Source organism: Podarcis vaucheri (genome assembly GCF_965113315.1).
Source record: "Podarcis vaucheri genome assembly, chromosome: 11".
Lineage (NCBI taxonomy): Eukaryota > Metazoa > Chordata > Lepidosauria > Squamata > Lacertidae > Podarcis > Podarcis vaucheri.
Window position 1 is genome coordinate 48,603,252 of NC_138749.1, and position 22,706 is coordinate 48,625,957.

Consider the following 22,706-nt stretch of genomic DNA (forward strand, 5'->3'; position numbering starts at 1 on the left):
TCGTTTCTTCCAGCTTATTTTTTCCCCCTTTCTTTCACAAGGAGAAAGTGTAAGAAGCAAAGGGGTGATGTTGGGGGCGGCGGGGGCGGTATGTATGTAATATTCCCAAGGAGGGGAAAAATGATGGATTTGGGGGTAGATAATTTATCGATCCTGGCTCCTCTTCCCGCTTGTTTTATTTTAGAGGTCATTAATCAATGAAGAAAAACACACCACCGCGTCTCACCTTTTTGCATGTAATACAAACACTTTCCCCTTCCTTATTTATTTCTCTGGGAATGGATTCCTAACAAATATTCGCCGATCGATCCAGTGGAGGGGGCGATGGATTTTTATCAAAGTTTGACCGCTCGCGAAACCGATCGATTTGATTTGTTTCTAGCGTTCGTCCTATAAATAATAATCTTTTTTCTTTCTTTTAGGGGGGAAAAATCAGATGAGGAAGACAGCGCGAGAAGGCCAGGTGTGTGCGTTCGTGTGCGTGTTGTGGGCGGGTGTTCATAGGATATAAGCTTTTGCTGCCTCTTTAAACGCAGGAACTAGCGAGAAAGTACTAGCACGCGCTGAGAAGAGGCACATTTAAAGGAAATCAAGAAGAGGAAAGCGAGGCACAACGCGCGCTGGCGCGCACCAAACAGTCTGGCAAGGCAGACGCAAAGCGAAAGGGTCAAGCTCTTTGCTCGCGCGCCTGTCGCTGAGCATCCGGACGCAGAACCGGCCTCCTGTTAAAATGCGCGTGCACCGCCAAGCACTCTCGCTTCAGCGCTAACTCTAACAATCCTAAGCAGCAGTGTGTGTGTTTTTCACGTTGTCTCCCCAATTCTAGGGGTGGGAATTCTTGGGGATCTTATTGGGGCCATTATATTTCATGGCTATCCCTTGCCCACTTTTAAGAACCGTGCATCACCACACCGATTGAATTATGTACCTCTCTGTGCAAAGAAAGAGGCAAAGCAATCCCCTGGGCAAAGCGGAATCGATCTCCTTGTCCCTCGCTGCATGAATGACAGCGGGGAAGTAGGGAAGGTTGGCTCGGGAACCGGGAGACGTCATCGGGGTGCTGGAAGGGACACACGTGGCCGGTGCAGGACAGATCCAAAGCCGCCGCAAACTTTCATGAGAGAGAGAGCGGAAAGACCTACACAAATAATAGTAAGCGCCGTCGGTTCCGCAACGTCCGAGGCCTTAATTCTTAAGGAAATTGGGAGGAGGAGCGAAGGGTAGGTTTGCACTAATCCGGCATAAACCCCTGTTTAAAGATTTAATGGTGCAGGATCTCCGAGGGAACCCTGATCTCCGGCTAGGAGAGCGGATTGCATCCCGAAAAGGATCCGTTTGATTCGTTCTCGCAAATTGCCTCTCTCCCTCCTGCAAACAGCCTGTAAGACAAATGCAGTTATTGACAATGCACTTAAGCGCAAGGAAGGGCGATGAACAATCCTACTACTTGGTGGTTTGTTTCTCCCTCCCTCCTCCCGCTTTCCCCCCTCCCATCTGAAGGGTTATTAGCAAAAAACAACAACAAAAAAACACCCCAAAAAACCACCAAGTGTATTTATAGAGGGAGAAGGCCAGTAGTTGGAATCAGACCTAGAGACCACCTAAGGGCCTGCCGTCATTCTTAACGCGTTAAATTATAAGTGATTGAAAGCGATACAGTTACAAAGGAAATTCAGGCAAAGGAAAAGTTGCTGAGAGTTCAAACTTGCGCAGGAAGTCCCATCCTGCTTCTTCAGTCACTATGCCTAGGATCGTAGCCTAAAAGCGGCGACAGAGTTTAGATCAGCGCAGTAATTTTGCGGGAACTCTTCGAATTATTCCTGGTTTTGTAGCGCATCGTCGACCGTCTTACACTCAAGAGTTGTAGAAAACTTGTTTTCGCGGATCCTCTCTCCCTTTCCTCCACCCGCGTGCTTAAAAGAGCAACAGAACTTTTTCTTTTTAGAAAACGACGACTTAGAAGGGTGGTAGGAATGGAAATTCGTAATATTCGAGGCGATCGAATTGATCAAGGGCAGCGAAAGGACTTTGACAATCAGCCAGCTTTAAATTTCAGAAAATCGGAGGCGCTGGTTCCTTCTCCGTCCCTCCCTCCGTCTGCCGCCCCGCTTTAGTTGCGTGTTTGCCTTTAACTTAGGTGTTATCAATCTGTTCCGAAAAATGACGAATGACCTTGTCACAGTGACGCCAGTCAAAACATTCTCTCGCTCTGCCCCGCCGCCGCCTTTTGTCCTAGCAGTTCTGTTCAGATTTGTGTGAAAGTGTCTTGCCTTGGACGCAGACGAAAACTAAACAGCACCGGCGTTTCCCAGGCTCTCTAAAAAAAGCAAGGAGTGTGGAGAAGTGCGGGAAAGGGGTGGGAGGCAGGAGGAGACACGGGCTCCGCAAACACTTGCCTGCGTGGGCTATTATTCATTGCTAAACGAGGAGCGTGGAACATGCGTCCTCGGACACGCGTGGCGCAGGGAAGCGGGTCTAGAAGCGGAACCATTCCTTTCTGTCTGAGCAGAAAGCGCTTTTTGACAGGCTGTGCACGCTAAAGCAGATCAATGCCCCGCGCAATCTATCCGCCTTGCAAAGGAAGCACAGCAGAAGTTGGTTGGGGGAAGTTTGTCATATGCATTCTTTTTTTCCCTAGGTTAGGTTTACACGCTACACGAAGTGTGCTCATGCTCCGAATTATGAACAACCCAAGGAAAGCGCGGGCAAGTTGGGGTACAGCAAAATGGTTCAAACGTTGACCTCGCTTGAAATCCCATCGTGTTTAACTTAGGCAATGAGACTTTAAGGGGGCAGAAGCGCGTTCGTCCGTGCACACGACCGCCAGTTCCTAAGTGCTAGGCGTTTATGTGTCGTTTTGAGAAAAGGCCCGGAGACAGCGCCTCAAACGCTTAACACGCTGCTGCACGAGTTATTCTGTAAAAACTGTTTCATCCCGGGGACAGGAGGAATGGATGAATGGATGAATAGATTAGCACCTTCCCTTTGGAGCTGCTCTCGGCCAAGGGATAGAATAACAGAATTTCAGAGTTGGAAGGGACTTTGAGGATCATCTAGTCCAGCCACCTGCAACCTCAACATAATGACGGAATCCACAAGGCGCTTTCTTAGGTCTTGAAGCGGCTCGGTGCACGTTCTCCTGGCACCGACCCAAGTGGCTTGTGAATCGCAAAAAAAAGGCTACAAAGCGGTTTGGCTTTGAAAGAGGACCCTGTTTCCAACAAGAGGAAAGTTATGAGCCAATGGTTTTATTCGGCAGTTAAGACCTGGGGAATGGAAGATGGGGAAAGGTGGGATGGGGCGTGGGGAGAGGGAGTCGAAAACCAAGCACTGGAATATCTCTGAGCCGACGTGACGTCCAGAACCCAGCAAGGCCGATCGGTGGGGTGGGGTGGGGACTCCGAAGCGTTTTGCTCGGTGGAGCCTGGGCTCTGGGAAGGGGCTCGCCTTGGCAGACTTTCAGGAGTGCCAACTTGAATCAAATACGGAGGGAGGGGCAAAGAAGTCGCGCCCCACATAATCGACCACAAGACACGGCACACCATTTGAATGGACACTGGCCATCCACTTGGGGGGGGGAACGGACCACCCCCTCAAATAGGGGGCGGAGGGACCTCGACCCCTAGCAGTTGGCTCCTGGGGACGTTTCACCCTCTTCCGGAACCCAGAAGTCTACCAATGACCCCAACCCTGCCCCTAACGCAGATTTTTCCCTCCAGCCGTCTGGCAAACGACGGAAGCAGCAGCAGCCGCAGCCTTCTCGCCCTGTTCAATAACCAGACTGCTCTGAACTTAACCTACGCGAGGTTGCGCGCGGCGGGGAGGGTGGGGGTTGTGTTGCGAGTTTAAGCAGCGCTCGGATCCGCCGCTCTTCCCCCCTCCCTCTCCTCCCTCTCCCTCCTGCCTCCCTCACACGCTTGTGTTTAGTGCTGTCGTAAAACCCACGTGTCTCGCCCGGAGGCTGCCAGAGCGCCGAGCGCAGCGGAGCCCCGCCGCTCCTGCCGTAGAGCGCCGCGGCGAGAGCCAGCGAGGAAGACGCCGGAGATCTCCACGCGGGACAGCCTCCCCACGTCCCCGCCGTCCGAACCCCGCTCGGGCGCCTCTCCCGCTGCTTGAGCGGAGCTTTTCGGAAACATCATCTCTCCAGCCCCCCCTTCCCCACCGCCCCCACTTTCCTTCCCCTCAACGACCCTGGATCTCCTCGGGGAGAGAAGAGCCTTGCGCGCCTTCAGATCCGGGTAGCCCACAAAGAGATCCAGGTAAAAGAGAGGCGGGCGGGATGATAGATGGCTGGGGGATCAGGGTAAGAGATCTGGCGGGCTCCTTCGCCTCCTGCTCAAGTTGCCTCGCCGCGCGCCAACTTCTCTCCGGGACACTAGGGAGAAAAGTGGCCTGGCGCGTTTGGCTGGCGGCGCGCTTCCCCTTTCGCTTTGCGATCCTCGGTCCCTGGAAGTCCGCGGGACTTCCCTTGCCCCAGAACTTGGCGGGATGGGACGGTCCGGGGTGGGGCGGCGGAAGGAGGTGGGTAGTTCAAACGCGATCCAGAATGTTACTCGCCTGGGAGCAATTTGGGGATGGGGAGGCCAGATCCCTGGCAAGAGTGGGCGCCCCGGGGTCGCTTTCCTCCCCATCCCCCCCCCTGAAACTCAGGATCGCGGCAGACGTTGAGCCGTTGGCGGGCACCAAATGCGCCTCTTCTCCCTAGCGGAGCGGCTGCTGAGAGGGTCGAAGTCCGTCGGGAGTAGCATCCTTCGGACTCTGAGCCCCTCGCCGCCGGACGCCTTGCGGAGCGCAAAGTCCCGACGGCGCCTCTCACGGCTCTTTCTCTCCCCTCTCCCTCTCCTCCAGGCTCGCAGAGATGCTGAAGCCCGGCGATCCCGGCGGATCGGCTTTCCTCAAGGTGGATCCCGCGTACCTCCAGCACTGGCAGCAGCTGTTCCCGCACAGCAGCCAGCAGCTCAAAGGCGGCGCCGGGCTGCTAGCTCACCTCCAAGCGCCCGAGAGAGCCGTCGAGCCCCAGGCTGACAGCCTCCGCCCGCTGCCGGCCTCTCTCTCGTCGGCGGCGTCCTCGTCCTCTTCCTTGTCCTCCTCTTCGTCGTCTTCCTCCTCCTCCTCCACACCGTCGTCCGCGCCGTCTTCGTGCGCCGTCGCTTCCCTGGCCAGCTTGACTGCGCTGCCGGTGGCGCAGATCCCCGTCTTCGGACCGATTCAGAGCTCCGAGTCCCCGACGGGAGCCCCGGTCGCCCTCCTGCAGACCAAGGACCTGGGCGGAGGAGGCAGCGGGGTGGCCAAGGGCGGCGAGAGGGCGCCGGCCCGGTTTCGCTGCACCGCCGAGGAGTTGGACTATTACCTGTATGGGCAGCAGCGCATGGAGATCATCCCGCTCAACCAGCACACCGGGGACCCCAACAACCGTATGTACTCCCCACCCAACCTTCCCGACGCGCGGCAGGGCACAGCCACTTTGGCGAAAGTTTGGGGTGCAAATGGGGGGGGCGGGGCGGGGAGAGAAAGGACCCGCTCTCAAAAGTGAGAGAGTTACTGAAGTCAAGAGAGCTTATGGAAGAAGGAGCTTACGTCAATATGATGAGTAACCATATAACCTTTAGAAGGCAGCCCCATAGGGAAGTTTTTAATGTGCAATGTTTTATTATGTTTTTATATGTGCTGGAAGCCGCCCGGAGTGGCTCGGGCAACCCAGTCAGATGGGCGTGGTACGAATAATAATAATAATAATAATAATAATAATAATAATATAAGCCCTTGACTCAAAACTAAGCCCTGTAGTGGGGCTTAGTCCCAGAGATTTTGCGTGCATGAGATTGCAGCCTAAATTAAGGGCACCCCAAGCAGAATTGGTCATCCAGCACACGCAGACGCTCCTAGAATTACTACTTGGAACTAAATGAAACACTTCAAGATGCGGCCTTTAGACGCCTCCTCCTTGCAGAATGCCCCTAAATGATCGCTGGGAAACTTTGTAACTTCCCCCAAAGTCTCAAGAGCACATACTGCGAAATAAGTCCCACTCCCAACAACGGGGCATTGCCAAGGCAGGACTTTCTGGTCGTCTGAAGCACTTAGCGCTATAGCAGGACTGGAAAGTGACCGGCTGCAGACCAAATGCTTTCTAGAACTTTGCTGAAAATAGGGTGGTTGTTGTTGTTTTAAAAAATGAATATGTTTAATTTAAATATTGTATGGAAAGCTAAAATGTGTGGAAGATGTTTTTTTCTACATTGAGAACAAACAAACAAAAGTTTTGCTATTTATAAGGGAACTGCTTTTTTTCTCCTTTAAAAATTCTGTATCCTTTTCCCTTCGGCCCTTGTTCATGCCAGTAGCACAACGCAGCTGGGTTTGCCTTCTTAGCGTCAAAGGCGAGGCACGTTCGTTCCATAGGAAGTTTGTTTTCAAAAGTATAAATGTCAAAAGCCTAATTGGGTGTCAAAACCAATATGCTATGGGGGATTTCAGAATTACTGAGACCGCCACATTGACCTTAAAACAAAACAAAACCGGGGAGTCGAAATCCCCCTTCGTGAGATTTAAGCTGCAACCCCATGCACACTTACCCTGGTGTAAGTTTAAACGGAGTAGGGCTTACTTTTGAGTAGACACGTCAAGGACTGCCCTGTTACGTTTCTTTTTTGAAGTGAGGATTTGACCAAATACCCTTTTCTCAATTACAGCATGTTCCTTTACTTGTACGCCTTTGGAATTGCTTAAAATCTTTTCATAATACATAACATTATGTATTATTATTGGCATAGTTAGGAGCAATCAACCTTATCAATGGCACATGCGTAGCTTTTAAACACTATTTCTCCTGTTGAAATAAGGGTTTGTTTGTTTTTAAAGTATTTTTGTAGTTTCACGAACTACAGTTAATATTTGCACTTGGATGACTTTACAACCGATCCTCACAATATTTGTATGAAAACAAATGCTATCAAAACGAGGAGATTTGGAGTAAATGTGCTCTGGGCTGAAAGATGCAAGGACTGGCGAAAAGAAGCCCGCAACTTGTTTAAACAGAAGTGCTTGCATTCTGAACCTTGCTGAACCTGGACGTAAATGGGATGGAAATCGGTTTAAACATAAATAGTCCGGTTTAACTGGTCAGTGCATGGAGCAGGGAAAACGCAATTTCAATGTAACTTAGAAAGTTTGTATATATTTTTTCCAACGAGTTGAGGAAACTTCCCAGTGCTAACGGTAACGCGGGTGGTTCTGTTTAATTGAAACAATGTCACGAAACACACAGTTCCTTAGCAAAAAGGCGCACTGAATTTACTTCAGGGTATTTTGAATCTGGCGAGGATCCGTCCGATCCTAGGCACTTTTACTCGGAAGTAAGCCCCACTGGTTTCAGTGCGGATTAAGCCCAGGTAAGTATTCATAGGACCAGAGCCCTGCATCAATATCCTCCTGCTTACTCGGCCCCAGGAACCATAAACGGTGCTACCAAGATCTAGCGGGTACAGGATTGCAGCCTTACAGCGCAATCCTATATGCATGTTTCCCCAGATGTGAGTCCCATGGGGTTCAATGGGCCTTACTCTCCAATTGCAAGCGTGTTTAGGATTGCAGCCGGAACCTTGCACATTAAATGTGCATTAAATGTGACGTTTTAACAGCAAAAGTGGGTTTTCGGTTCGCGCCGGTGTCGCAAAGCGCAAAGGTTTCGCCATCCCGATCGTGGGCTGTGGGAAACCTGAGCATTTCAGCGCATCGTTTGCCTCCAGAGGCGACGTAGCCCGTGTTTTCTCGGGCGGAGAGAGAGAGAGAAAATCTGCTCCCATAAATTACAGACTCATAAATTAATGGGCTCTGAAACGCGCTTTTAATGGCCTACAGTACGCGGCTTACTTTTCAGAGACAGAGCTCGGTAAATCTAGAAGATAAAGGGCTTGCAAGAGAGCAGGAAAGGTAAAACAAAGGGTGACCTCAGAAAGTGCAGGGCTGCTGAGCCAATTCGTGCTTCCCTCGCCAGCACTTAGAGAAAGAGCTTTGGAAAGACCAGTGATGCTTGATGTGAAATACTCCACGTGGTCCACGCGGGATCGCGACGCGGCGAGGAACCGTCGGATTTGCTGGCGAACGCAGCTCCGCGCGGGTTCAAGCCCTGGGCGGGCCAGGGAACTGGAGCGCGCCTAGTCCTAGGCTGGGCTCCCAATCTGCTCCACAATCCGCTCCCTAATCCAGATCCCAATGCGCTGATCCCTCTTTACTCATCCTTAACTATGAGCCCGTTCCGATTTCTTTGGAAGCAGCTCCGAACTGAGATCCTTCCAAGTTTCAAACGCACAACCAAGGGCTCGGGGCTGTGTCGAGGGGTGGTGGATCGGGGCCGTTGTTAGTGAGCCCGTCTGTTTCTCCTCTCTCCCCCATTCCCCGAATGTGCCACAAAACCCCCTTCCCACGCGTCTCGTGGTCTGGTATTTCTCGTTTCTGTCGGAGATCAGAAGTGGTGCCTTTCCAGAGTTCACAAATAAGGAGAGGAGGATCCTTTTCAGAAGATATGGGGACGGTCAAAAGATAAAGGGGTTTTCGGCACGGGAAGGTGAAGATCCTTGGCCAGAGAGTGGTGGAGTGTCTTTGGTTTGGGACTAGTTTTGATTTGCAGCGGAGATCGCTGGACTATGAAAGCAGTTGTTGGGCCAGAGATGACTGCAGCAGAGGCTATCGAGAATCACAGAACGGTAGTCCAGCCCACATTAAAGCGCCTTTGGAGTTTTTTCACAGGCTGCTGGTTGTGGAGAGTTGGTTTTGCTTTGCAATTTCGCGCGCCTCCCGTTTTGAATGTGCCCATTGGCTAGCTGTACACGCGACGTGCCCGCCGTAACAGCATGCACAAGTGACGCATTCCACACTAAATCGAGCTCTCAGCCCTCATCTTGTGAAAGCGCGCTGGTTTTTGGAGCGGGTTCCCTAAATTCTGAAGTTTTGCGCCAGAAATATTTAGCAGATCTGCAAGGGTGGGCGGTGGGGAGTACGGAACACGATAACCTGTTGGAGTTGATTTTAGCTCCATTTATCCGACCTCGCCTCCCATTAATTTCATGTTGATTGACCAGAAACTCTCTTACATTCTTTAAAAAGTGGAGAGTCCAGTAAATTAAAAATGCAGAGTTTGCCCTTGTAATCGAACTACGGCAGGTTATTGGATTTTGCACTCTTATCTGAAGCACATTTACACATTTCTATGGGTCTCTTGTCCACTGAAGGTTTCAAGTAAGGATAGCAGACTCAGCCTCACTGGGTGCAAGTCGTTTGGCTTAACTGGGACACCTAACTCGATACTGGTAAACCTTGCTCAGTCCAGATGCCCTGTGGTCCGAATATGTACCATAATTTTAAAGGATAATGAGGTTTGTGTCGGGGACATAAAGCTTGCTGCATTGTATCTCACATAACCAGATTCCGTCAACCTTTGACTATGATTATGATTAATATCGACATATGCTAATTGCAAATGGAATAATGCAGAAGACTCTTAGTTTCACCTGAATATCTTTTATTATATAGTACTGTTTTAAAAGTCATAAACTAGAGATGATGAGGATCCCAGTGTGAGAATACCTGTGGACATTCCGATATGTACCACGAATGGCCAATTTTTCTCAATTCATATCGTGCCTAAATGTAAAGCAAAATATTCTACTTTTTCATTGTGTGTTCTGTTTGGGTAGATGAGGTTTAACAATCCTGGGAGGGACCAAACAACACTGAACTGAATGGGGCTTACTTCTGAGTAGACGTGCAAAGTATTGCCTCGTTAGAGCGCCATCATGCATACTCAGAAGTAAGTTCCACGGAGTTCGGTAGAACTTACTCCCAGGTAAATGGGAGTAGGTTTTAACTAATTTAGGGCTCCTCAATCACAGATATAGATTATTTGAGAGACTATTCAATAGGTACTAGCCAGGAGTCAATTTTCAAAGAGGATCTGTTTGAGGGTATTTTTTTAAGGGGAAAAAAAGGAAAAGTGATTTATGTTATTGTTTCAAGTGGAGACATTTCTAGCTAATAAATTGTCACAGTCTGACTCATTAGGATTGGAAATCAAATGGGATTTTGCTTAAATAAAGCGGCAGTTGTTCACGCCCATGATCCTGAGCAAGTTAGGGCGTTTTCACGCCTGAAGCTTGTATTGGTCTTAAAGGCGACTGCCAAATAAATCTGTCTTGGCCAGAATGCGCCTTCCACTTGAAACCTCTTTTTAAGCTTCTATCTTGTATGAACAAACTTCACACGAGGCGCAAAAAGAGGCTCAAAAGCTTTTTTCTGGCCATGTGTGATATGCCAGATTTTTTTTTTTTTACTGAGGCTGACATTCAAATCAAATAACTCCAGTTGGGATTTGGCGTCAAAGTCTTTGAAATGTCCTCGCTCCTACTCACTTTAGGGGGTAAATGTTTAGATGTTTCGATTCTTACCTATGGAAGAAACGGGGCTTTTAATTCATTTTTAATTATCGTGACGTGCAGAAGAAAGGCTGAAACCTACTCCGCATTAATTAATCCGGAATGGAAGACAGTGATTTTGGGTTTGAGGCGACATGGTCTTTAGGATCGCAACAGAGATCCATGTATTTTATGTCCTTGCGTTGCAGCTTTCGGAACTGGAGGTGGCGCGGCTCTTCTTCCTTCCCTTGCACTGAAACGCCGACAACAAAGAAAGGGATCTTTCTGACCCCAGCTGCTCTGAATCGTGTCAAACTAATGCAAGAGAGCAGTTGCATTGTCCGTCCTACTGGATCGAACGGCAGGAGCGTTTGCCCGCAGCAACGCTCTGCGAAATGTGGACCGTCCCTTGCCCTTTACGTTTTAAACCCGCATTTTCCCCAATTGCTACTAACGCCTCTGATTTAGCTACTTTCCATCATCCGTTTCGCCGGCGGCAGCAGCAGCAGCAGCAGCACCCTTAAAGAGAGCAGCTCGCGGCCCATATATTAGATTGAGGTTAGAAAAGGTGGTGACTGTTTATTTAAGGTGATAAAATGGTCCATCAGCAGTAATCTCCATCGATATGTGCCACAAGGAGATGAAGGATGAGGGGACAAGGCACAATTAATTGCCCTATAGTTTTGTAGGAGAGAGTGGAGGCAATGCGGCCCTCGCTTCGATCTCCTCTCCCAAAGCCCATTCATCATCCGCACATTGTATATGGGGCTCCCCCAGGGCCAAGGGGGTGGCAAGGTTTATCTACACACAATATTCTCCTAACCTTCTGATACCTGACACCGAAATTTAATTCATTCATACGCGCGATCGAAGGAGGCGAGATGCACTCTCTCACACACAAAATACACACGCGCTCTATCCACACGCATTTTCCCAGCATATCACATGGCTTCGCACAAAAGCCGCTTGAATCGTGGTCTCTTCTCATTCATTTCCCTGCCCTCCCCCCCCATAAAACAACTAAGGTAAGAAAGTCACCAGATGGTTCCGTATATATGCACACACTTAAACGGAGGCAGTGGCGTGGCAAGCGTGCAATGGACCGACCCCCCACCCCCGTTAAGCATAATGATTTAATTTCCTGAAATAGGAAGCCTTGCCTATGTTAAAATGGCTCCTCTACATTGCAGATCATCAACATTTATTTTGATATGCATAACAGTGCCCACCAAAACCTCTCTTGAGTGAGCTGCACGGATTTGGAGAGAACTCGTCTAATCCCGCATCTGCTCAGATCCAGATGCCCCGGATTAACCGGTGTGCATGTCCGGATCCTGGCTGCGAGAACTCGAGATGGGCAGCCCGATCCTGTGCGGTCTCTCCAAGCAGCGCGCAAATCTGTCCGGCGGAGGAGTCACATAATAAAACAGGTCCTCGGGGGGCAGATAACTTCCCGACATAGAACCGATCTCTTCAGCTCGGGGGTGCTAACTTGAATAAAATATTTGGGGTGGGGTGGGGCTGGTAATAATCACGTAATCAAATATGGGGGGGGGAGGTGATAATCGCTCCGCATAATCGATCACAAGAGGCGGCGCGTGCACACTATTTGAATCAACATATTTATCTGGGGGGGGGAGGGGAGGCTCACATATTTCACGAGGGGCCTCCTATGGCTCTCTTCCTCCTTTCCTGGGATCATTTGAGCTTTGCATCGCCCTTGATCGCTTTAGGGTTAGATCTCCACCTCCTGCGCTCTCCCCTCCCTTGCCTGCGCGCTGCTTCCGCGGAAGCACCTGGGACTCAGGTGGCGGCCGAGAGCATCTTGACCAATAGGATCACCTGCTGCCGCCGCCGCCGCCTCGCGCGGGGTCTGAGGGAGACGCCGAGCCGCCTCCCAGGGTCGCTTATTCGCGCGCAGGCCGCTGAGCCGGGCGGTAGAGTTTCCCCTCTGAGGGCGTTTCTTCGGGCGGAGGCCACAAGGGCGTCCCCAAGAGGAGCCCGAAGGAAGGCCTGTTTCCCTCGAAATCCCGGGCCTTGCTTGCCTTTGGGCCTCGGAAGAGGCCTAGTCACTCGGCTTTCCTGCCTCTGTGTGGCTCCTCCTCGGGTTCCCCAGACGGGCCTCCCCGTCCTGGCTATGTGGGGCAACACACTGGGGTGCCTCTTTGCTCCCCCCCCCAATCTTTTTATTTATTTTTATTTCCCCTCGCCCTCTTTTTTCACATCAGTACAACAGCACCAGGCGCAAAATGGAGACGACTTTTTAAAGCACAGGTACCTTTTCTTTGGGTTAGACCTGTTCTAAGGTTTGTGTAGGACAATTGCTTTTTTTTAGACGTTCAGGGGATGTTGGCCAAACTTGGGCCCCTTCAGAGCGGGGCGTCACTTGAATATCGAATTATAAATAAATATCAAACTCCACTGCAAGTGCAAAATATCAAAGAACAAGAACATGTTGGGTTCCTGTAGTTATTAGCTTGTAATGCATTATTGCATTGCCGTCTGACGGTATCCGAAAACTTCGGGTGGTTTGTAACTGCTAAAAACAAAATTTTGGTGTGTTACTATTATTTGTTGTTGCTGTATGTAGTTATTAGTCAAGTCATGTATAGGAAAAACGGGGAACAAACTCATGCTGGATCACGAAATACTTTTGAAACTTCCTCGGTTTCAGAAGTTGGTTGCTGATAATGGTATTTAGGGTGGGGACTCCTGTTTGAGAAATAATAATTTAAAAAAGAAGCTTCCTTGAAGGCTTGTTATTATTATTTTTTTCATTTACAAGTGATTCATTGTGATTTTTGGAGTCATGGTTTTTCAGCCAAATATTAGCAAGTGAAAAATACTCTAGAGGTATGAATTGCAAATTAAATCCCTATCTTGCCGTTTTTGACTACAAGACACTTTTCTGGAGATAATTTTGAGTTAACACAGCTAGTACAGAAAACTATGTTATTTATGAATAAATCAAAAGGCAGGCTAGCCTCAAAGTATACCTCTTATATAGGGCAGGACTTTGGGAGAGGGGGAAGTTGTTTGGTTTAAGAATTGGACAGTTTGTGGCAAATTATTGTCAACTTGGCTGTTCAGAGGAGTTGTACCTACAATCAGGAGTATGTGTTTGAAGTTGGGGAGCGCTGAGTACAATTCATAAAAAAATAAATGAACTCATGACACTCTTTGGCTGCTATTTTTGGGTGGGGTTCAGTCACATTCAGGTTGTGAAGTTATAGTTGATGGTTATAGTCTTGGCAACAAACCTGCTTCCCCAAAAGATCAGACTTTAAGAATAAGGAAATTGACGCCAAGGTTACAGGTTCGATCCCCGTATGGGACAGCTGCATATTCCTGCATTGCAGGGGGTCAGACTAGATGATGCTCAGGATCCCTTCCAACTCTACAATTCTATGACAAGAAAATGCACTGGAGTAACACTTTTTGATTGCAACATCAGTTAACTGCCCTGCAAGCAAGTCAGAACATATTCTCAATTAACAAGTTGTACGCTTCATGAATGTGAAGTGCTAGGTATTTGCTTTCTGTGACTAGTGAATGGAAACTTCTTCATCAACACAATTTAACAAAATTATCCAGGCTAAAGGAATATGCATGCTATCAGCAAGGGGGAAATGCACAAAAGAATACGTTAGTGGCCGTAGGTCAGAGATTTACAGTATCCTAGACCTAAGGCTGCCTATGCATTTCTTACTTTTTAAAGACATATTCAACTTTCTTTTGAGCAACATAACATGACACAATATCAAGAGGAAACTGGAACACTTTTGTTGTTTTCATTTTTTTATGACTTTCACTTCTTTGCTTTCACCTTTTAGTACTGTATTTATGTTTAGTATCGTGTTAAAGTTCAGCTAGTGGAAATCAGATTGCCCAATTTCGGCAGAGCTAGAGGATACTTGAAACGTGTGGTTGCATTTCATATCTTGGTTTTTTTGTTAGCTTGTTTAAGAAAAGAAAGAACAGACACAGGGGCAGATCAGCTGAAAAACTGTAGGAAGACAGGTCACCAAGAAAGAAACAGCTCAAGTGAGAAGGTCTAAATCTGGCATGGAGAAACTATGGGCCCTCCAGATACTGTTGATCTCCAACTTGCAGCATCCCAGCCAGGATGGCCAGTGGTGAGGGATGATTGGAGTAGAAATCCAGTACTATCTGGGGGGAGGTTCTCCATCCTTACTCTATAGCAGGCATAGGCAAACTCGGCCCTCCAGATGTTTTGGGACTACAACTCCCACCATCCCTAGCTAACAGGACCAGTGGTCAGGGATGATGGGAATTGTCATCCCAAAACATCTGGAGGGCCGAGTTTGCCTATTCCTGCTCTATGGCTATGTCAGGAACAGAGACTTCTTGTGTAACACAGTTCCCATGCAGTTTTGTCTTACAAAAATGCATACTTGTGAAAACTAAAGGAGGAATGGCTGATTATCTGATCCTATTGATGCCTTATATAAAAATAGCAAGGTTGTTTGGGGAGGCATGATTGAAGGTTTCATTTTGTTTCAGAAGCCCTCTTGCCTCAGACGTCTGACCCTGAATGTTTCCAAAACATTGTGTACCCAGTTTTATTAAAAATAGGAATGTTCGTGCCCCAAGATGTGATAATTGTATTATTTGTATATCTCATTTAGTTTTAGTTTCATTTTTAATGTAGTTTTAAGAACTCCTGGCTTTTTTATGATGAAAAAGCTTGACCATCTTTTGCTCAAGGTTTGTGTGAGTTAGAAATGAAGTAAATATATAGATTTCAACCAACCCTTTAGTGTCGAGCAGTTATATTAAGTGTGCCAGTGTCTGTTAAAAAGGTAGATATTTCCCCATAAAATTCACTTAAACTTCGTAGAAGGGACTAAATTGTATTTGCTTAAATCAATATGTAATATACCGTATTTTCCCGTGTATAAGACACCCCCATGTATAAGACGCCCCTTACTTTTTATGACCCCAAATTAAAAAAAATGGGCATATGCTCTATCTGTGTATAAGACACCTCCAGATTTTAAACCTTATTTTAAAGTAAAAGAAAACACCCATGTCTTATACACAGAAAAGTACGGTAAATATGAAATACACACTGAGTAAAAATGTGTGTTTGATTTTGCTTGCTTTCTTACACTGGCGACATTCAAACATGGCACACATAGTATGAAAGAAACTCAAAAATGCCTTTTTTTGAAATTTTTGTGTAGTATGTGAAAATGCTTGATTGTGTATGTTGCCATAGATTAGCTGACTAATATGGTGCAACCTTAGATGCCAAACTAAGATTTAGTTAGTGGTCGGCTCATTGCATAGCAGTATCACAAGTATTTTCCAAAGGCAGATTGGGCGCTGGTTTCCCCACACTGAACTGAGGGGTGACTGCAGGACATCACAACTATGATGTAGTGCACATGCAGAACAGAAGGCGAGAGGTCGGAGGGGAGGGCGCCTAATTTTGGCCTTGCACAGGGAGCTGCTGAAAATTAAGACCAAAGTCTGCCCCTGTATTTTCATGAGGTGTTTTTATTTTTATTGTATGATGGTGGTGTTTATGCACTGTTGAAAATTAACTGTTGGATTTGAGACTATTATACTGCTATTTATTTGTGCAGGTATGTTCGAACAGTTAAATAACAGTTAACACAAGGCATTCCTTGTTTGTAAAATTGGGACGGTAGAGATAACTGTGCACATTTTAAGACGGAAGGGATTAAACTATTAATGGATAAGAGAAGTTAACATATTTTATTTGTAGCCAATTCAGTGACTTCTTTCTAGTGTTGTTGCTTCTTCTTCTTAGAAAAGGAATGGCCAGCAATAATGACTTCGACAGCGTTGATGGCGTTATATATATATATTCTTATTGTAAAAACTTGCAGATGGGAAGCTCAGTGGAGAGCATCTTCCTTGTGTGCAGAAGGTCTCAAATTCAATTCCCAGTATCTCTAGGTAAGGCTGGAAGAGAACCCTGCCTGAAACCCTGGAGATCTACTGGCAGTTGGTGCAAACAGCACTGAGCTAGATGGACCAATGGGTCTGACTCATATCATGTGGGGTCCAATCCACCCATTGCTTTTTATTCTGGCATAGTTGTTAAGCTGCTTTTCCAAGCAGTAAAGTATGTTATATGTAGCACAAAGGTTTGTATGTTTACTCAGAAGTAACTTCCACTGAGTTCAGTGAGACTTGGGTATGGTGAATTGCAGCAGTCCTAAGCACACTTTCTTAGAAGTAAAGCCTGCTGAACTCCATGGGATTTACTTCTGAGTAATCATGCTCGGAATCATTGTGCGTATCAAGAAAAAATGTTATTGTCATCAACTGCTATGATCCCTGTTGAGGAAGTGTAATGTTTACTGCATCCAGTTAATTAATTGATTAATTGGTAAAAAAACACGACAGTTAATCGACTACAAACCTCTAATTCACTGACAACCCTAATATATTTGGGTTTTTTTTTGTTTATAACTGATTCTTCCTAAGAGGATCATGTAAGAAACCTTTGTTAACAGTTCCCCCAGGAAATGATAATTTTTTTCTCTCTTTTTCATTCTATTGACACAAAGTGGGGATTTAAGGAAGAATAATGTGAATTCCTTTTAAACATTTTTGGATACTCCGCACCACCACCAAGTGATCTTCAATCAAAATCCCCATTTGTTTATGTCAGTAATGCCAATTCACACCAACAAAATTACTCTTGAATTAAATGTATAGTGGCTCATGGCTTTAATCAAGCCTGCAATTCTATACACACTTACTTGGGAGTAAGCTCCATTGACCTCAGTGGGACTTACTTTTGAGTAGATATGAATAGAACTGTGCTGTAAGTGTAAATTCTTGCATGAGACTTTTGCAGTCCAATTCTGTACATGTCTACTCAAAAGTGAGTCTCATTCAGTTTAATGGGAACTTACCCCTAGGAAAGTGTGTGTGTAGGATCGCAGCCTTAAAATGCACCATGAACCCCATTCAAATGCTTTTACTGCAACTTATTTCTTAATTTACAGAATAAATTTTCCCTGAAATAAAAGTTGCCACTATTTTATTGTCTATCCAATATATTGTGACAATCTTCTACGGTTTCCTCTTGCTGATTAGGAGCCTGTTCAAAAAGCCTACTGAAGTAAACAGAACAGCTCCTTCTAGTTTCAAGAGTTAATTCTGTGGTCAAAGATGTAGGGAAGAAGCAGTTCCTCATGTCTTCGACTCCTTGTTGCCCTTCATGACAGATCTTCTGAAAATATCAGACTTGTTCTGTTACTTATGTCAAAGTCACAGTAGTAGTTTCACATGCACCGTAAGAAACCTCAACTAAAATCTTCTGGTTTCAAGATTCTTGGATTTCTCTACATCTAACAGCAAGTTCGGACTACAGTATTAGAATATTCTCTTGATAAATGCAGTAAATCAGAATGTGGCCTATGTTGCAGTTTTCTCTTTATGAATGATTATTCATACAAACATAGATAGATTGCTGATCACTTCCTTTGTATCACTTTGTTTGCTTTGAAATGTAGGTTCCCCCATTTCTATTTCTCCCCCTTTTTTTTAAAGAGGGAAATACTAATATCTGTCCTGAGCAGTGTATAACATGTGTAAATTCCAGTTTCTTGTAAATGGACCAGGGAGCAGATAAATTGCACATCTTTCTGATCTGTATAGCTGTAGCCAAAAGGCTAATTGCACCACTTACACTTTACCAATTTATTATTATTATTATTTTGAAACAAATATTCACATTGTGAAAAGCAGTCTTTATACATCAGGTAACCAGACTGATTTCAGTGGAACAGACTTATACACTGTGTGCTTTGGATTTAGATGTACATATGTATAGTTTCTAAATGCACATGGCTTAGAAGTAGTGTTAACTAAAATTAATACAATTTGTATCCATCTTATGAATTGTATGATGCAAATTCTACTGAAGGCAATAAGAGCTGCTACTTTACACTGAGTGGGACTGTGCCACCTTACATTTAGTTTTCAATTAATCTGAATGAAATTTATGTATAAACTCATTTAGAGGTATGCTTGACTCCTAAATACTTGAGCAGAACTATTTCAGTTACTTCCAAATAATGAGTTTAGGATTTGAATGGTTTGCTTTTTAAAAAATTGGAACATTGTGGTCAGCATTTAAACAGCATTATCAATACTGGGGACACAATAAAAATACTGTAAAATTCAGTTTTACAGACCTACTCTGAAATCAAGGCAAACATATAATTCAGAAGATAATTACGTACTCAGATAATCTTGGAATGCCTTTTGGAATATAGTAGAATTCAGCAAATATAAAGTTGGGTTTATATTACATCATGAATAATGCTTTTAGCTTAAATAGTGTTCAGAGTAAATAGCCAAGACATTTATAATAATTTTATGACTATATATGTTAGCAATTCTGGCTACAGAAACTGTTGTCAGTCTTTCTGGATATGAAGTTTCAGTATAAATAAGGAAAATGCATAAAGCAAGCACATTCTTTACATAAGTCAAGCAGATCACTTGTTTATTTGTCTATTAGCATAGTTTCCACAGGTGGAATCTACTCTTAGAGCTGGGAAACAATTGACATTTATGTAGTCTCCACCTCCCCCCAATTTTTTTTTTGTAGTACAGTACTCAGTTTTATTTCTTGTACAGAAAAGGAGCAAAGAGTCCCCCCCAAAAAAGCTATTGATTCCAGCATGTATGCCTATCTCATATTTTTATGTTTTATCAGAGGTTCTAAAGCCCTCATGTATGTGTAAAAGTGAATGATGTTACATATCTAGTGGCAGAGTGCAGAAGTTTGAGCTTAAAGCTGCCTGGCTGGAGTAAAAAAGATGCTTTGGCTTCATTTAATTGAAGCTGTTCAGTAGACATGGTGTCTCCAAGAGAGCCATTAATAATCAGGAAGCTTGGAGGAGGTTACACATCTAAAAGATTGTCAGCAGGGAACAAATTATTCCAGAATCAAGGGTCTGCTCTGAAAAGTAACTGAAATCTTGATCAGTCGTTTCCTAAATCTTAAGACTTTCCAACAAGATTCCCCACCACCCCAACCCAGATTCATACAGTAAAAGAAATCTTAAAGAGGCTATAATGAAAGGTTAAAGGGGGGGGGGGGAGAGAATGGTTGCAAATTTAGTTTTGGGGCTAGCCAGCATGAGTTCATTCTTTATAAGGAACAATCAATTGGGTTTATTATTGATTTTGCTTAAAGAAGATTAGTATAAATCAAATGATAGTGCCAAGCTTTCCCTGACCCATGAAACCAGGCTCTGTTTTTATTTGTTTGAATTCCTTGAAACTCTGTTTATGTGCTTTTACTGGTTCTTTTATGTTCTTTTACTGGTTTTATGTTATATTTTTGTTTTAATGATATTGTTTATTGCTCTTATGTTGTACACTGATTAGAGATTTTAAAACACATTCAGTGGTTCATAAATGCTTTCAAACAAATACTGTAAAATTGCATTCCCCCCCCCTCCCAATGGACTCGGCTTCCTTGAATTGCCACCCCTTTGTAGTGAGAAACATGTTGTTGAGCTATTTTCCTATCTAGGATGGTGTCCACTCTAGGCTGCATCTTTCTCATCTCACAGTTCAATTACAGTGCAGTCCACAAAACACTTAATTTTTTTGCATGTGCTCCTCTGTCTTACACATACTTACTCAAAAGCAAATTGTATTGCTTTCAGAGTTGTAAGGATTGACGTAACCAAGTGGTATAGTTTATAGAAGGTAATGGAACTAAACCAGGGTTCAAGGATCCTGGTTTAATTGATTTCAGGATTTTGGTCAGGCATGTAGTAATGATACCACTAGCAAACAATTGTCCTTGGAACTAGGGCGGGAGTTATCATTAGGCCAACTAGGCAGCTGCGTAGAGTACAGACCTCAGAGGAGCACAGTACTGACCTTGCGGGCACAGTTTTATACAGATTATTTTTTGTTATATAACAAAAAAAGGCTAACTTCAATTTTCAGAAACACATGGCTTGTAAAAATGATAAAATTATTCAAAATATAAAAATAAAATATCAGAAATTTATATTTTGAATAATGTTCTCATTTCTACATGGCATCAGTTTTTGAAAATTGAAGTTAGCAATATTTTTTTGGTGGTGTAAGCCTTGCCTAGGGTGCAAAATAGCTTGGCACGGGCACTGCTTGGAACATTTCCATGTCCGTGTGCTTTTTCAAATATATTTGTGTCATACCTGAAAAAGGGTTTAACAAAAGCAATGCATATATGTAGTGTTTATATGATATTTTTCAAACCACATCCTATATAATATGCTTCCAAAATAAAAGTAATGGTCCATAGTTTGAACGTGTATGCGGATATTCAGTAGTGAGAAATATTAGTTTTACACCTGTAAAACCATATCTACTCTATGAAATGAAAGGAAAAGGTTATGAGGGAAATAGGAAGAAAGTGTAGACAACAGCCTATCTCTTCTTCACAAAACATTAAAGAAATGCATGGAGCCTTAATGCCACTTTTATCAGCATTAGCTTCTGTAGTTTTCTACAGCACTAGGGAATATATCTGCCTGTATTAACAGGAATTATCATCCTGATCCAAAATAATTTCTGGGTACAAATAAAAGGATTTAAGTAAGCTTAAATTGCATTGAAGCCAACAGAATTAAAGTGATTTCAAGTATTTCATCTGAGGATGGGATAGGATTGTATATAGGATTTATAATCCTTTTGACCACAGCCAAATGTCCTGTATCTTTGTGGGTTGGTTCATACATAATGTTTCTAGTCCAACAGATTATAGTTTGTTAGAGTGGGCGGAAAGCAATGAGTCTGAACGCTCTTTATCTTCCACTTTCATACACCTGGCTGCAGAAGTGACTTCATGATTTGTTAAATCACAGTTCGCTCAGGGTGTCTTGACCAGGAATTGTGTTTAAGTGCTGCCTTCAATCCAAGATTGCAGAACAGTTTTAGTTGCAGGCAGTGCTTAAACTAGAGTTTGTCAGTTTGGATGCCTTGGGGAAATGATTGTTTCGCAAACCCGAAAGTCTCCTCAGCTGGACATGAGAAGGAAGGAGGAAAGGAGGGAACACTTGAGCTCATCACTCATTCCTTCTTCAACTGACCATAGTTCGTTGGGTCAGCAATAATTACACCTGAACCTGGCTAACATACTCACTTGTAAGTATGTTCCACTCCAAGTAGACCTAATAGAGTACCAAGTGATTTTCCTGAATCTAAATAACCATGTCATAGAATCTTAGAATTGGAAGGTAACTAGTTGTTTGAGCCCAAGAATCATAGAATTGTAGAGTTGGAAGGGAACACAAGGGTGATCTAGTGTATCCCTTGCAATGCAGGAATCCTTTGCCCAACGTGGGGCTCAAACCCACAACCCTGAGATTAAGAGTCTTATGCTGTACTAGCTGAGCTGTCCCAGCTTTGGGTTCACGTTTCTCAAACACTGGCACCCAGTGTTTCATGGCAAACTGCTGTTGAAACCTACGACCTTAAAAAAGTAATATGTATAGAGATCTGCTGTTCAACGAAAAAGTCAAAAATCCCATTTTGTATGCTGCAGTGCACTTCAATCAGTTTTTTGGCAAAGGTGCTTAACAGCTGGAGGATAACTGTTTTACTTTGCTGCTTAATGCTGTATTCCTTACAGCCTTGCATTTTTAAAGGAATCTTCAAATTAATTATATTTTAATATATATATTCTGATTTACTGTTCATCTAGATGGTTGTAAAAAAAAAAAGTACCGTATATACTCGAGTATGAGCCAATCCGAAGCACCTAATTTTACCACAAAAAACTGGGAAAACTTATTAACTCGAGAATAAGTCTAGGGTGGGAAATGCTGACAGTGACAAGGTGGCGGCGAAGGAAGGAGCAGCCTGAAAGGCTGCTTTCGGGCTGCTCGTTCCTCCTCCTCCGCCAACAACAGCCTCTGCCGTTCGCAAGACACAGGCACAGGAGCTGCGCTTGCAGAGCAGTGGTGGCATGAGCGGTGGCAGCAAACAGTAAGTGGGACCCTCACTCAAGAATCAGCCGAGGGGGCTTTTTCAGCATAAAAAAATGTGCTGAAAAGGTCAGCTTATACTCAAGTATATACGGTAATTAATTATGAGCCTTTGAACAGTGATAAATTAACTTGAGCAGTGATAAATTGCACCTAGGTGCCATAATGTACGTGTGTAAGTTATCAACTGCAGAAATAAGAGGCTGCATTTTAGTTATGTGACTCATAATCACATTGAATAGGTAGAAACTTTTTCTACTTCTCTGAAAGATTCTTACACAGTATACTGTAC

General features: G+C 44.8%; 1 protein-coding gene across 5 annotated transcripts in view; it reads left to right on the forward strand.

Moving 5' to 3' along the window:
* Nucleotides 1-443: 443 nt before the first annotated feature.
* PRDM6 (PR/SET domain 6) overlaps nucleotides 444-22,706 on the forward strand; it is a 98,282-nt gene continuing 76,019 nt past the window's right edge. The window contains exons 1-2 of one of the 5 annotated variants that reach the window (XM_082191587.1): nucleotides 444-463; nucleotides 4,849-5,414. In XM_082191587.1, coding sequence (XP_082047713.1) covers nucleotides 4,859-5,414 — 556 coding nt within the window. In that variant the 5' untranslated portion in view covers nucleotides 444-463; nucleotides 4,849-4,858. Of the gene's footprint in view, nucleotides 464-3,201; nucleotides 5,415-22,706 lie in introns of those variants that run through there. The other 4 variants (XM_082191586.1, XM_082191589.1, XM_082191590.1 and 1 more) reach the window with 4 other exon arrangements.